This window comes from Hypanus sabinus, chromosome 8 (genome assembly GCF_030144855.1).
Source record: "Hypanus sabinus isolate sHypSab1 chromosome 8, sHypSab1.hap1, whole genome shotgun sequence".
Taxonomy (NCBI): domain Eukaryota; kingdom Metazoa; phylum Chordata; class Chondrichthyes; order Myliobatiformes; family Dasyatidae; genus Hypanus; species Hypanus sabinus.
The window spans coordinates 168,984,610-168,997,032 of record NC_082713.1 but is presented as its reverse complement, the minus strand read 5'-3'; the positions used below and the strand labels follow the sequence as shown (position 1 = coordinate 168,997,032).

The 12,423-nt window shown below is 43.5% G+C and overlaps 1 protein-coding gene across 18 annotated transcripts in view; it reads right to left on the bottom strand.

The window, feature by feature from the left end:
• Positions 1-12,423, bottom strand: part of LOC132398701 (uncharacterized) — a 173,400-nt gene that overhangs the window by 112,611 nt on the left and 48,366 nt on the right. For 17 of the 18 annotated variants that reach the window (XM_059978497.1, XM_059978493.1, XM_059978494.1 and 14 more), the window contains 2 exons: positions 10,110-10,505; positions 4,581-4,949 (listed from right to left, as the gene is read on the bottom strand). In XM_059978497.1, coding sequence (XP_059834480.1) covers positions 4,581-4,949; positions 10,110-10,505 — 765 coding nt within the window. The remainder of the gene's footprint in view (positions 1-4,580; positions 4,950-10,109; positions 10,506-12,423) is intronic. The other variant, XM_059978507.1, reaches the window with a different exon arrangement.

Below are 12,423 nucleotides of genomic sequence, written 5' to 3'. Positions count from 1 at the left end.
CGTTTGGAAACAGCAAGCCACTTTGTCTTTTCCTGTAGCCATTTAAAAGCCTGTTGACTTGGGCCCAGAGTATCAAAGGAGGAGCTGGACAATGAGAGGATCTCCTTCATTGTCAAGGACAATTGCACTTTGACGATGATGCTACGAAGGGTTAAAGTGGGTCAGCCAGTGATTGTTTTGTCCTGGAACAGAGTTCTGAAAGGCAAGTCGAACAGCCATAATAGAATTGTCCATCTATAAGTCTCAGCAGGGCCAGGGCATTTAGAGAAAGGGCCACCCTGTGTCTGTTACTGATTTCTGACCTCACATAAGTGAGTTCAAAACAAAGGTTGAAGATTAGCTTTATTTGTCAAAAAGTACAACAAAATTAGAAACTTGCAGTGAAAAACATCATTATGCTAACTGCTACACTACCACGCCACCCCCAAAGTGCACAAAGCAGATGCTTTATATAAAATCAAAGGAATTTCAAAATGCCCATAAACTCAAGAGATTATGCAGATACTGGAAATCTTGAGCAACACACACACACACACACATACACACACACACACACACACACACACACACACACACACACACACACACACACACACACACACACACACACACACAACTATGGAGAGGAATAAACAGTCAACATTTTGGGCTGAGACCCTTCATCAGGATTGGAGTTCATCAGAAAAAAATCAGGATGCCTTTATAATTTTAAACCAACGAGGAACAGAACATGTTAAAAAAATATTTTATTTTAACTGGCTGTGTCTCCATCTGGTACGAAGGGCCGACTGAACAAGAACTGAAGAAGCTGCAGAAAGTTCCAAGCTCAGCCGGCCCCATCACTGGCACTAGTCTTCCCAGCACTGAGGATGTCTTTAAAAGGCAATGCCTCAAAATTAAGGACCCCCCATCATACAGGACATGATCCCTTCTCATTCCTACTATCAAGGAGGAGGTACAGGAGCCTAAGGACACACACTCAAAATGGACCATGAACCAATGCATCTACTTCAATACTTTTGCACTACTTATTAAATTTAATTTTGTAAATATACTTTTTATTGTAATTTATAGTTTTTATTCATATGTATAGCAATACTCTCCTGCCGTAAAATGAAAAATTTCACAAAATATACCGGTGTATTAACTGATTCTGATTTTGGTAGTGATGAACACAGTGTCAACATTAACAAATGCTAGCTGTATCCTGGTATTCTAATGAAGTCCAATCCTGTCGCAGGGTCATGACCCGAAACATCAACTGTTTATTCCTTTAAATTGATGCTGTCTGACCTTGTATATGTTGTTCAAAGTACTCAGTCAGTTTATAAGATTCTGGTTAGGTCACATCTGGAATGTTGCAGACAGTTGTGGTCGCCCCATTACAGGAAGGACATGAAGGCTTTGCAAAGGATGCGGAAGAGTTTCACCAGGATGTTGCCTGGTTTAGAGTGCATATGGAACAACAAGAGATTGGACAAACTTGGGTTGCTTTCTCTGGAGCAGCAGAGGCTGAGGTGAGATCTGATGGAAGTTTATATGGATTCAACAGTGGCTAGATGGGAGATGCCAGAGAGTAGAGGTGGATAACTGTTTGTCAGGTTGGAGGCCGGTAACTAGTGGTATGTCTCAAGGATCTGTACTGGGTCCAATGTTGTTTGTCATATACATTAATGATCTGGATGATGAGGTGGTAAATTGGATTAGTAAGTATGCAGATGATACTAAGTTAGGTGGCATCGTGGATAATGAAGTAGGTTTTCAAAGTTTGCAGAGAGATTTAGGCCAGTTAGAAGAGTGAGCTGAACGATGGCAGATGGAGTTTAATGCTGATAAATGTGAGGTGCTACATTTGGTAGGAATAATCCAAATAGGACATACATGGTAAATGGTAGGGCATTGAAGAATGCAGTAGAACAGAATGATCTAGGAATAATGGTGTACAGCTCCCTGAAGGGGGAATCTCATGTGGATAGGGTGGTGAAGAAAGCTTTTGGTATGCTGGCCTTTAAAATCAGAGCATTGAGTATAGGAGTTGGGATGTAATGTTAAAATTGTACAAGGCATTGGTAAGCCGAATTTGGAGTACTGTGTACAGTTCTGGTCACCGAATTGTAGGAAAGATATCAACAAAATAGAGAGAGTACAGCGAAAATTTACTAGAATGTTACCTGGGTTTCAGCACCTAAGTTACAGGGAAAGGTTGAACAAGTTAGGCCTTTATTCTTTGGAGCATAGAAGGTTGAGGGGGAACTTGATAGAGGTATTTAAAATAATGATGGGAATAGATAGAGTTGATGTGGATGGGCTTTTTCCATTGAGAGTAGGGGAGATTCAAACAAGTGGACATGAGTTGAGAGTTAGGGGGCAAAAATTTAAGGGTAACATGAGGGAGAATTTCTTTGCTCAGAGAGGGGTAGCTGTGTGAAGCGAGCTTCCAGTAGAAGTGGTAGAGGCAGGTTCGGAATTGTCATTTAAAGTAAAATTGGATAGGTATATGGACAGAAATGGAGGGTTATGGGCTGAGTGCGGGCCAGTGGGACTAGGTGAGAATAAGTGTTCGGCACGGACTAGAAGGGCCGAGATGCCCTGTTTCCATGCTGTAATTGCTATATGGTTATATATAAGATTATGAGAGGCATAGATAGAGTAGACAGGACTATCTGTTTCCCAGAGTTGAAATGTCTAATACCAGAGAGCATGCATTAAAGGTGAGAGGAGGTAGATTCAAAGGGGATGTGAGGGGTAAGTTTTTACTCAGAGAGTGGTGGATGCTTGGAATGAGCTGCCTGGTGTGGTGGTAGAGGCAAACACAATAGAGGCTTTTAAGAGACATTTAGATAGACACATGAATATAAAGATGATGGGGAAGTGGACATTGTGCAGGTAGGGGCGATTAGTTTTTGCGTATTTTTAATTTATTTTTTAGTTAGTTGGCGCAACTATGTGAGCTGCACTGTTCTATGTTCTCTACGATGTGTAGAGCAAGTTCTTTTTTGTGTGAGGGCCTGGAATGCGCTACCAGGAATGGTGTTCAAGGCAGAATTAACAGAGAGTTTTAAAAGGCTTATAGATAGGCACAGATGTCAGAGAATGGAGGGATATGGACCATATCCAGACAGATGGTAGTTGGTTAATTAGTTCAATACAACTTTGTGGTAATGTTCCAAAGCTGTACTGTTCTTTGTAGCTCCACACACAATTGCATCCCATCGTTGAATTAGGGCACATTTGACAGGTGAAGTTCACCTTCAGTCAAAGTATCAGCAATGACCACATTTGCCCTAACATAAATGTAACGAGTTCTTACTTTGTGATTGAAAATTGAGTCTGCTGCATGTAATGTTCCAGGAGTTTTATTTGGAACATGCCTCCTCCTCCACCCACCTCCACACAGCCTATGGATGTGATTAAAATGATTCAGGCACAAATTCATATAGGTCATATAGCATGGACACAGAACATTCAGCCCATCTATCCATACCAGCCAAAGCATGAATCTAATTAATCTAACTAGTCCCATTAGCCCGTGTTTAGCCCATATCCCTTTCTCCATGTATGTGTACATGTCCTTGTATCTTTTAAATGTTATCTGTCTATCTGCCTAAACAACTTCCTCCGGCATACACTCACCACGCTGTGTGAGAAAATTGTCCCTCAGGTCTCTGTTATGACAATGAATGGGGCTCCTGTACTGCAGGCTGAGGCACTGGCAAACTATAACACCCACCGATGTCCTGCCCCTCTCTGTGCACGTCCTCATTTCTGATCTCCTTCTGGTGAGCCAGTGACTTTTTTGGACATTGTTATTGTGTTTACAAGACCCAGTTGGACATTGGTAACATACAACACTGCAAGTTCATTGGTGATACCGACGGTGGGAGAGCTGTGCTGCTTCGGTTGTGATGAGGACTAGGCCGAGGCCATGGTGTTGCTTGTTGCGTCCAGCCAGGTGAGTGTGGGAGAGGACTCTGTGGAGCATGCTAGAATCTATTGGGTTGTGGTACAGCTCTTCTCGTTACTGTTGCCCTCCAGTGTTCACTCCGTACTACTCTCCAGTGCTTGCTAGGTGCAAGATAAGGCTGGACTATGACAACTTACCATCTATTCCACTGTCATACCACTCAGGGACTTGGGAGACATTATTTTTTCTCTTTGTTTTTCTGAAATTGTAACCATATGTGCTATTAGTGCTATGTGCAGTGAGCAGTACGCTGCTGGTAATGTATTTTGCACCTTGGCCAGAGGAGTGCTGTTTCATTTGTCTGTTTGTATGTATGGTTGAAAGTAATGAAACTTAAGTTTGTTCTAATTCAATTCCCCTCCCTGCAAACAACAAGTACAATTTTTTTTTAAAAAACGCAGGAAATCAAAAGACATTGCCAGTGTCCTGAGAAAAGGTCTCAGCCCAAAATGCCGACTGTTTATTCTTCTCCACAGATGTTGCTTGACCAGCTGAGTTCCGCCAGTGTTTTGTATCTGTTACTACAGACAATGCTGAAAATACCTCAAAGGACAAGCAGCATCTGTGGGAAGATAAGCAAAGTTAACGTTTCAGGTCAAAGACTCTTCAGACAAACCTGTCTGTGGTGAAATTGGAGGGAGAACAGGCCAGTGGTTCAGAAGCCGGTCATGCCAGATTTCCACAAACGATGGGTTTCTCTCCATGGGGGACTGACTTGCTGCAGAGGATGATTCTCTGAGCAGATCACCAGTGCAGTGTCCATCACGTGCGGTCTGACCCAAGCTCACAAAGCTATGATAGAGGCCACTCGTCACCAGCCGAGAGGTATTGCGAAGGTGGGTCTCAGATGGGGCAATGCTCCCTCCTGGCACTGTGGAGCCAGTTGAAACCCGGCTGTCCCAGGAGATGGAGGAACATCGGAGTTGAGAGAGGTCGGTGCTGCTGCCGGTCCTTGAGTTCGTGGGTCTGTCCCAGGTTTCAGCAGCTTGGGAGGCAAGGGGAACGTTGTGAGAAGTTAACCCAAGTCAAGTTTATTATCGTGTAAGACCATAAGATATAGTAGTGGAATTAGGCTATTTGGCCCATCAAGTCTGCTCTGCCATTCCATCAGGGTAGATTTATTATCCCTCTCAACCCTTTCTCCTGCCTACTCCCCATAATCTTTGATGCCCTTACTAATTAAGAATCTATCAAATTCTGCTTTAAATATGCCCAATTCCATAAGACTGTAAGACCATAAGATTTAGGAGCAGAATTAGACCATTTGGCCCATCAAGTCTGCTCCGCCATTCAATCATGACTGATCCTTTTTTCCCCTTCTCAGCACCACACCTCAACCTTCTCCCTGTGACCTTTAATACCACGTCTAATCAAGAACCGATCAAGCTCTACCTTAAATACACCCACATTTCTGGGTCTCCACAGCTGCATGTCATAATAAATTCCACAAATTCACCATGCTCTGGTTAAACAAATTTCTCCACATCTCTGTTTTAAATGGACACCCAGCTATCCCGAGGGTGTACCCTCTTGTCCTAGACTCTCCCACCATGGGAAACATCCTTTCCACGTCTACTCCGTCTAGGCCTTTCAACATTCGGAAGGTTCCAATGAGACCCCCCTTATCCTTCTAAATTCCAGCAAGTACAGATCCAGAGCCATCAAATGTTCCTTGTATGATAATCCTTTCATTCCCAGAATCATCCTTATATACCTCTCTGAACCCTCTCCAATGCCAGCACATCATTTCTTAAATGAGGAGCCCAAAACTTGTTCACAATACTCAAGGTGAGGCCTCACCAATGCCTCATAAAGCCTTAGCATCAAGTCTCTGCTCTTTATTCTAGACCTCTTGAAATGAATACGAACATTGCATTTGCCTTCCTTACCACCAACCCAACCTCCAAGTTAACCTCTAGGGTGTTCTGCACAATGACTCCCAAGTCCCTCCGCATCTCAGAGTTTTGCAATTTTTCCCTGTTAGAAAATAGTCTGCACATTTGTTTCTACTACCAAAGTGCTTGACCATACATTTTCCAACATTGTACTTCATTTGCCACATTCTTGCCCTTTCCCCTAATCTGTCTAAGTCCTTCTGCATCCTACCTGTTTCCTCAACACTTCCACCAATCTTTATATCATCTGCAAACTTGGCAACAAAGCCATTCCTGACTCTGGTACCAGCGAGGCAACATACCATTTGCGTGTCCAGTTCATGTCCACAGAATCTTCTGGCTGTTCCTCTAACTACTGAGCCCCCTATCACTACTGCTCTCCTCTTCTCCCTCTTTCTCTTTTGCACCATGGACCCATGCTCAGTGCCAGTAACTCAATCTCAGTAGCATTCCCCTGGAAGATCATTCCCCACAGCAGTATCCAAAGTGGTCAGGAGGCCACAGGGGTGCTCTGCTCTAACTGCCTATTTACATTTTCATTACCCCTGACAGTTACGTAGCTACTCACCTCCTTCAACTTCAGGGTGACTACTTCCCTGTAACTCTGATCGATTATCTCCTCACTCTCCCATACATTCCCATCTATGGCAATGAATTCCACAGATTCAGCACTTCTGACTGAAGAAATTCCTCCTCATCTCTGTTCTAAATGGGCATCCCTCTTTTCTGCCCCCTGGTTTCAGTGAGATCCCCTCTCATTCTAAACTGTAGCAAGTACAAGCCCAGAGCCATCAAACACACCTACACCTGTGCACGTATAGGGAAAGACTAGTATGAAAAGTTTATATCTAGTAGAAAAGTTTTGTACATCTCATGCAATAAAATGGACTCTTGACAGATTCTGTAGATGCCAGGATCTTGAACAACACACACAAATTGCTGCAGGGATTCAGCCATCATCCAAGCAGGGGAATAAACAGTCGATGTTTCAGGCTGAGAGCATTCGTCAGGACTAGAAAGGAAGGGGACCGAAGCCAGAATAAGAAAGTGGGTGTGGAGGGAAGGAATACTGTACAAGCTGGCCGGTGTTAGGTGAGGCCAGGAGAGGGGAATGAAGTGAGAAGCTGGGGTGGTGGGGATTGGTGGAAGAGGTGAGGGCTGAAGACAGAGGAGTCTGACGGGAGAGGACAATGGACTATGGGAGAAAGGGAAGTAGGAGGGTGACCAGAGGGAGGTGATAGGCAGCTGGGGAAGAGAATGGGTGAGAGCTGAGCCAGAATGGGGTATGAGAGAAGAAGCAGTGAAGGGGGTGTAATTGCTGGAAGTTACAGAAATTGATGTCCATGCCATCAGGTTAACCTCACAATCTACCCTGTTATGACCTCGCCTATCGGCACAGCAATTTCTCTGCGACTGTTACACTTTATTCTATATTCAGTTACTGTTTCATTTTGTACCTCAATGTACCGTGCGAAGGATTGATCTTTATGAACTATAGGCACTTTCTCTTCCTCCCTGTCCCGCTTACCCTTCTGACTTCGTTGCCCTCCTCTCACTCCTCTTCTCTGTAAGCTTACCATAACATAATGAACAGAACCCAGCATGAGAGGGCCATGGCGAGCAGGATTAAGGAAAACCCAAAGGCATTCTACAAGTATGTGAAGAACAAGAGGATGAGACGTGTGAGAATAGGACCAATCAGCTATCAGCTGTGAGGGTGGAAACGTGTGCATGGATTTGGAACAGGTAGCGGAGGTACTTAATGAATACTTTGCTTCAGTATTCACCAGGGAAAAGGACCTCGGCTATTGTAGGGAAGACTTACAGTGGACTGAAAGAAAGAGGATGTACTGGAGCTTTTGAAAAGCATTAAGTTAGGTAAGTCACTGGGACTGGATGAGATAACTGTGGGAAGTGAGGGAGCAGATTTCTGAGCCTCTTGCAATGATCTTTGCATCATTGGGATGGGAGAAGTACTGGAGGACTGGAGGGTTGCAAATGTTGTTCAAGAAAGGGAGTAGGGAATTATAGACCATTGAGTCTGAGTTGAGTGGTGGGCAAGTTGTTGGAGAAGATCCTGAGAGGCAGGATTTATGAGCATTTGGACAGGTATAATCTGATTAGGGATAGTCAACACGGCTTTGTCAAGGGCAGGTCGTGCCTTATGAGCCTGATTGAATTCTTTGAGGATGCAATAAAATACATTGATGAAGGTAGAGCAGTGGATATAGTGTATATCAGTAAGGCATTAGATGAGGTTCCCCATACAAGGCTCCTTCAGAAAGTAAGGAGGCTTGGGATCCATGGAGACCTTGCTTTGTGGATCCAGAAATGGCTTGCCCACAGAAGTCAAAGGGTGGTTGTAGATGGTTCATATTCTGCATGAAGGTTGGTGACCAACGTTGTTCCATGGAGATCTGTTCTGGGACCCCTCATCTTTGTGATTTTTATAAATGACCTGGATGAAGAAGTAGAAGGGTGGGTTAATAAGTTTGCTGATGACACAAAGGTTGAGGTTGTTGTGGATAGTCTGAAAGGTTGTCAGAGGTTACAGCAGGACATCCATAGGATGCAGAACTGTGCTGAGAAATGGCAGATGGACTTCAACCCAGGTAATTGTGAAGTGGTTCATTTTGGTAGGTCAAATATGAAGCAGGATATATTACTAATGGTAAGATTCTTGGCAGTGTGGAGGATCTGAGAGATTTTGGAGTCCATGTCCATAGGACACTCAAAGCTGCTGCACAGGTTGATAGTGTTGTTAAGAAGACGTATGGTGTGATGGCCTTCATCAGCCATGCGATTGAGTTCAAGAGCCGTGAGGTAATGCTACAACTATATGACCCCACTTGGAGTAATGTGTTCGGTTCTGATCACCTCACTACAGGAAGGATATGAATAATATAGAGAGAGTGCAGAGGAGATTTACAAGGATGTTGCCTGGATTGGAGGGCATACCTTACGAGAATAGGTAGAGTGAACTTGGCCTTTTCTCCTTGGAGCGACAGAGGATGAGAGGTGACTGATAGAGGTGTATAAGACAATGAGAGGCATTGATCGTGTGGATAGTCAGAGGCTTTCCCAGGGCTGAAAAGGCTAGCACGAGAGGACACAGTTTGAAGGTGCTTGGAAGTAGATACTGAGGGGATGTCAGGGGTAAGCTTTTCACACAGAGAGTGGTGGGTGCGTGGAATGCACTGCCAGCAGTGGATACAATAGGGTCTATTAAAAGCCTCTTAGATAAGTACATGGAGCTTAGAAAAGTTCTAGTTTGTAGAGTAGGTTACATGGTTGGCACAACGTTATAGGCCAAGAGGCCTGTAATGTTCTGTAAATTTCTATGTTCTATATTCTATAAATTATGATATATATTAAACATATAAATCATAAATTAAATATAATATATACAAATTTTACATAAAATGTAGAGATGGCCTGTTTCTGTGCTATAGTGCTCTATGTCTCTATCATCCAGAAATTAAAATCCTAAACTGGGTCATGGAAAGTTTTGACATTCTTTTCCCTATGTTTCAGAAGTATAAAACTAGAGGCCATTAATGTAAGGTGAGACAGGATGAACCTGATGAGATGGGTACGTAGAACAAGCTGGTGGAGGAAGCGGTAGAGGCTGGTACAATCCTCATCATCATCATTATGCTCTGGGTCTTATGACGTGGGCAGTTATGGTCTTTGGCCATGATTGTTCTCGGCAAATTCTTCTATCGAAGTGGTTTGCCATTGTCTTCTTTTGGACAGTGTCTTTACAAGACGGGTGACCCCAGCCATTATCAATACTCTTCAGAGATTGTCTGCCTGGTGTCAGTGGTCGCATAACCAGGACTTGTGATATGTACCAGCTGCTCATACGACCATCCACCACCCACTCCTGTGGCTTCATGTGACCCTGATCAGGGGGCTGATCAGATGCTACACCTTGCCCAAGGGAGACCTGCAGGCTAGCGGAGGGACGGAGCACCTTACACCTCCTTCAGTAGAGTCTTATCTCCACCCTGCCACCCCACTGGTACAGTAGCAATATTTTAAAGATATGTAAACAGCTTCCAGGTTGAGAAAGGTTTAGATGGTGAGGAAACAGGTGCTGGCAAATGGGGCTGGCTCAGAAAAGCTTCCTGGTCAGCATGGCCCATTCCTGTGTGACTATGACTCTTTGACAAATCTTGCGATCCTTCTGAAAGACAAATATTAGTCACACAATAGGCATTGAGTGGTGAGTCAAACAATAACATTACCTGTCTCATCGTTGTCTCTGTCAAGGTTGAACTCAAACCCCTGCCTGCTCACATTCAAAGCCTGCTCTCTGCCTTGGGCTGATGTGCTCTCCGATCCCAACTGAAGGGTACTGAAGCTCTGTCTCAGAACGTCCACTTCATCCATCCCTGGACCTTTCCATTCTGATTCACTCCAGAACTCCTCATTGTGTTCACACCCTCTGTTTGCATCTGACTCCTCAGCTGGTTTCTGCTCACTACTTCCAGCTAGAGTATTCCAGAGGGTACCAAGTGTCCTTTCCTCATCTTCTCCTGATGACTTCTCACTTGCTGGGGGTGATTTTGGCTGAGGTTTTGAGCTTCGTTTAAACTGCAAGTGGCAAAACGATTTGGCTGGGTACCTGTGCCTATAATGTGCTGAAAGATAGAAAACAGCAACACAAGTTAGAGTATGAAGCAACCAAACCCAAACCCAAATCCCAATCCAAATCCAAACCCAAATCCCAATCCAAAACCAAACCCAAACCCAAATCCCAATCCAAATGCAAACCCAAATCCCAATCCCAAACCAAAACTAAATCCAAAACCAAACCCAAACCCAAATCACAATCCAAAACTAAACCCAAATCCCAATCCAAATCCAAACCCAAATCCCAATCCAAAACCAAACCCAAATCCCAACCCAAAACCAAACCCACTCCCAAAACTAAATCCAAAACCAAACCCAAATCCCAATCCAAAACCAAACTCAAGCATGGCAGATCAAATCCAGAGGAACATGAGAGGTTGCAGAGAGGAGTGGACCATGAACTCAGAATGCTGGACAAACTCAACAGATTAGGAAGCATCACTGGAGGGGAATAAACATCCTACGTTTCAGGCTAAGATATTGACTGTTTATTCTCCTTCTTACATACTTCCCGACCTTTGAGTTCATCCAGCATTTTGTATGTGTTTCTCAAGATTTCCAGCATCTACAGAATCTTTTCAAGGTTCAAGATTCAAGATTGTTCAATGTCATTCTCAGTACACAAGTGTAAAAGTGAACAAAATAACTGTTACTCTGGATCCAATGCAGCACAAAACAACAATAATAATAGTAATCACAATAAATATAAATACATAAGATAGCTTATATACACAGACTGATTGTATGTCCATAAAGTGCCACAGAGCACAGGAGTACATATAGTGACTCAAACGGGAAATGATAAAATAGTGGTGAGGATTTGGAGGATTAGGTTAGTGGGTGGAGGTGTTTATCAGCCTTTCTGCTTGGGGAAAGTAACTGTTTTCAAGTCAGGTGGTCCTGCCGTGGAAGCTACGTAGCTTCTCCTTGCTGAGAGTGGGACAAATTGTCCATAAGCAGGGTGGGTGGGATCCTTCATGAGGTTACTGGCCCTTTTCTGCCACCCTTCTCTATATATGTCCTTGATAATCGGTAGACTGGTGCCAGTGATGCATTGGGCAGTTTTGACTACCTGTTCTAGAACCTTCCTATCCAATGCAGCACACCTCTCGCTCTCTCTCTCTCACTCTCTCCATTTTTCTGTCAGACTAACTTTTTCCATATCTTTCTCTTAACTTTTTCTTTCTCTTACTATTGTTCTCTACCTCTCTTTATCACTCTATCTGTCGGAGGATGGTGCCAGAGTTCTGGCTCTTGGGCAAGGGTTACTGGACATGGTTTTGTGGACTGGATTCTGTAGTTCACATTATGATGTGTTTCTGATTTCTGGTGACTCCTTTTTTTGTCACTATTTTGGGTGGTTTTGAATCTGGGTGACCTGCAGACACTGAGCCTGTACTCTTTTGATTTTGTGTTTTTATATTCTGTATTTATTGCTCGTTCTTTTTATTGTTGCCATTTGCACGATTTGCTTTTTTTGTGCATGGTGGGGTGGGGGTGGTGTTGGTGAATTTTCTTTAAACAGGATCCATGGTGTTTCTTTGTTTCGTGGCTGTCTGTAGAGAAGATGAATCTCAGGATTGTATACTATATACATATTTTGATAATAAATGTATTTTGAATTGCTTAATCTATAACTTTCTCTCTATTTCTCTTTCTTTCTGTCACTTTCCATCTCTCTCTCTCTCTTTTTCTCTATCACTCTCCATCTATATCACAGTAATCACTCTTCATCTTCCTCTCACTGTTGCTATGTCTATTTCACTCCATCTTTCCTGCTCCCCCCCAGCAGCTATAAGCGTATTAGTGATGCGTGTGTGTCCCTCTAGCATACTCATCTCTCCAAAAGGAATCAGATCAAAATTCTCACACATTTCTGCAGCAGTGATTCAGTCTGCAACGCTTCCAAGATCTACTTTCTTTATA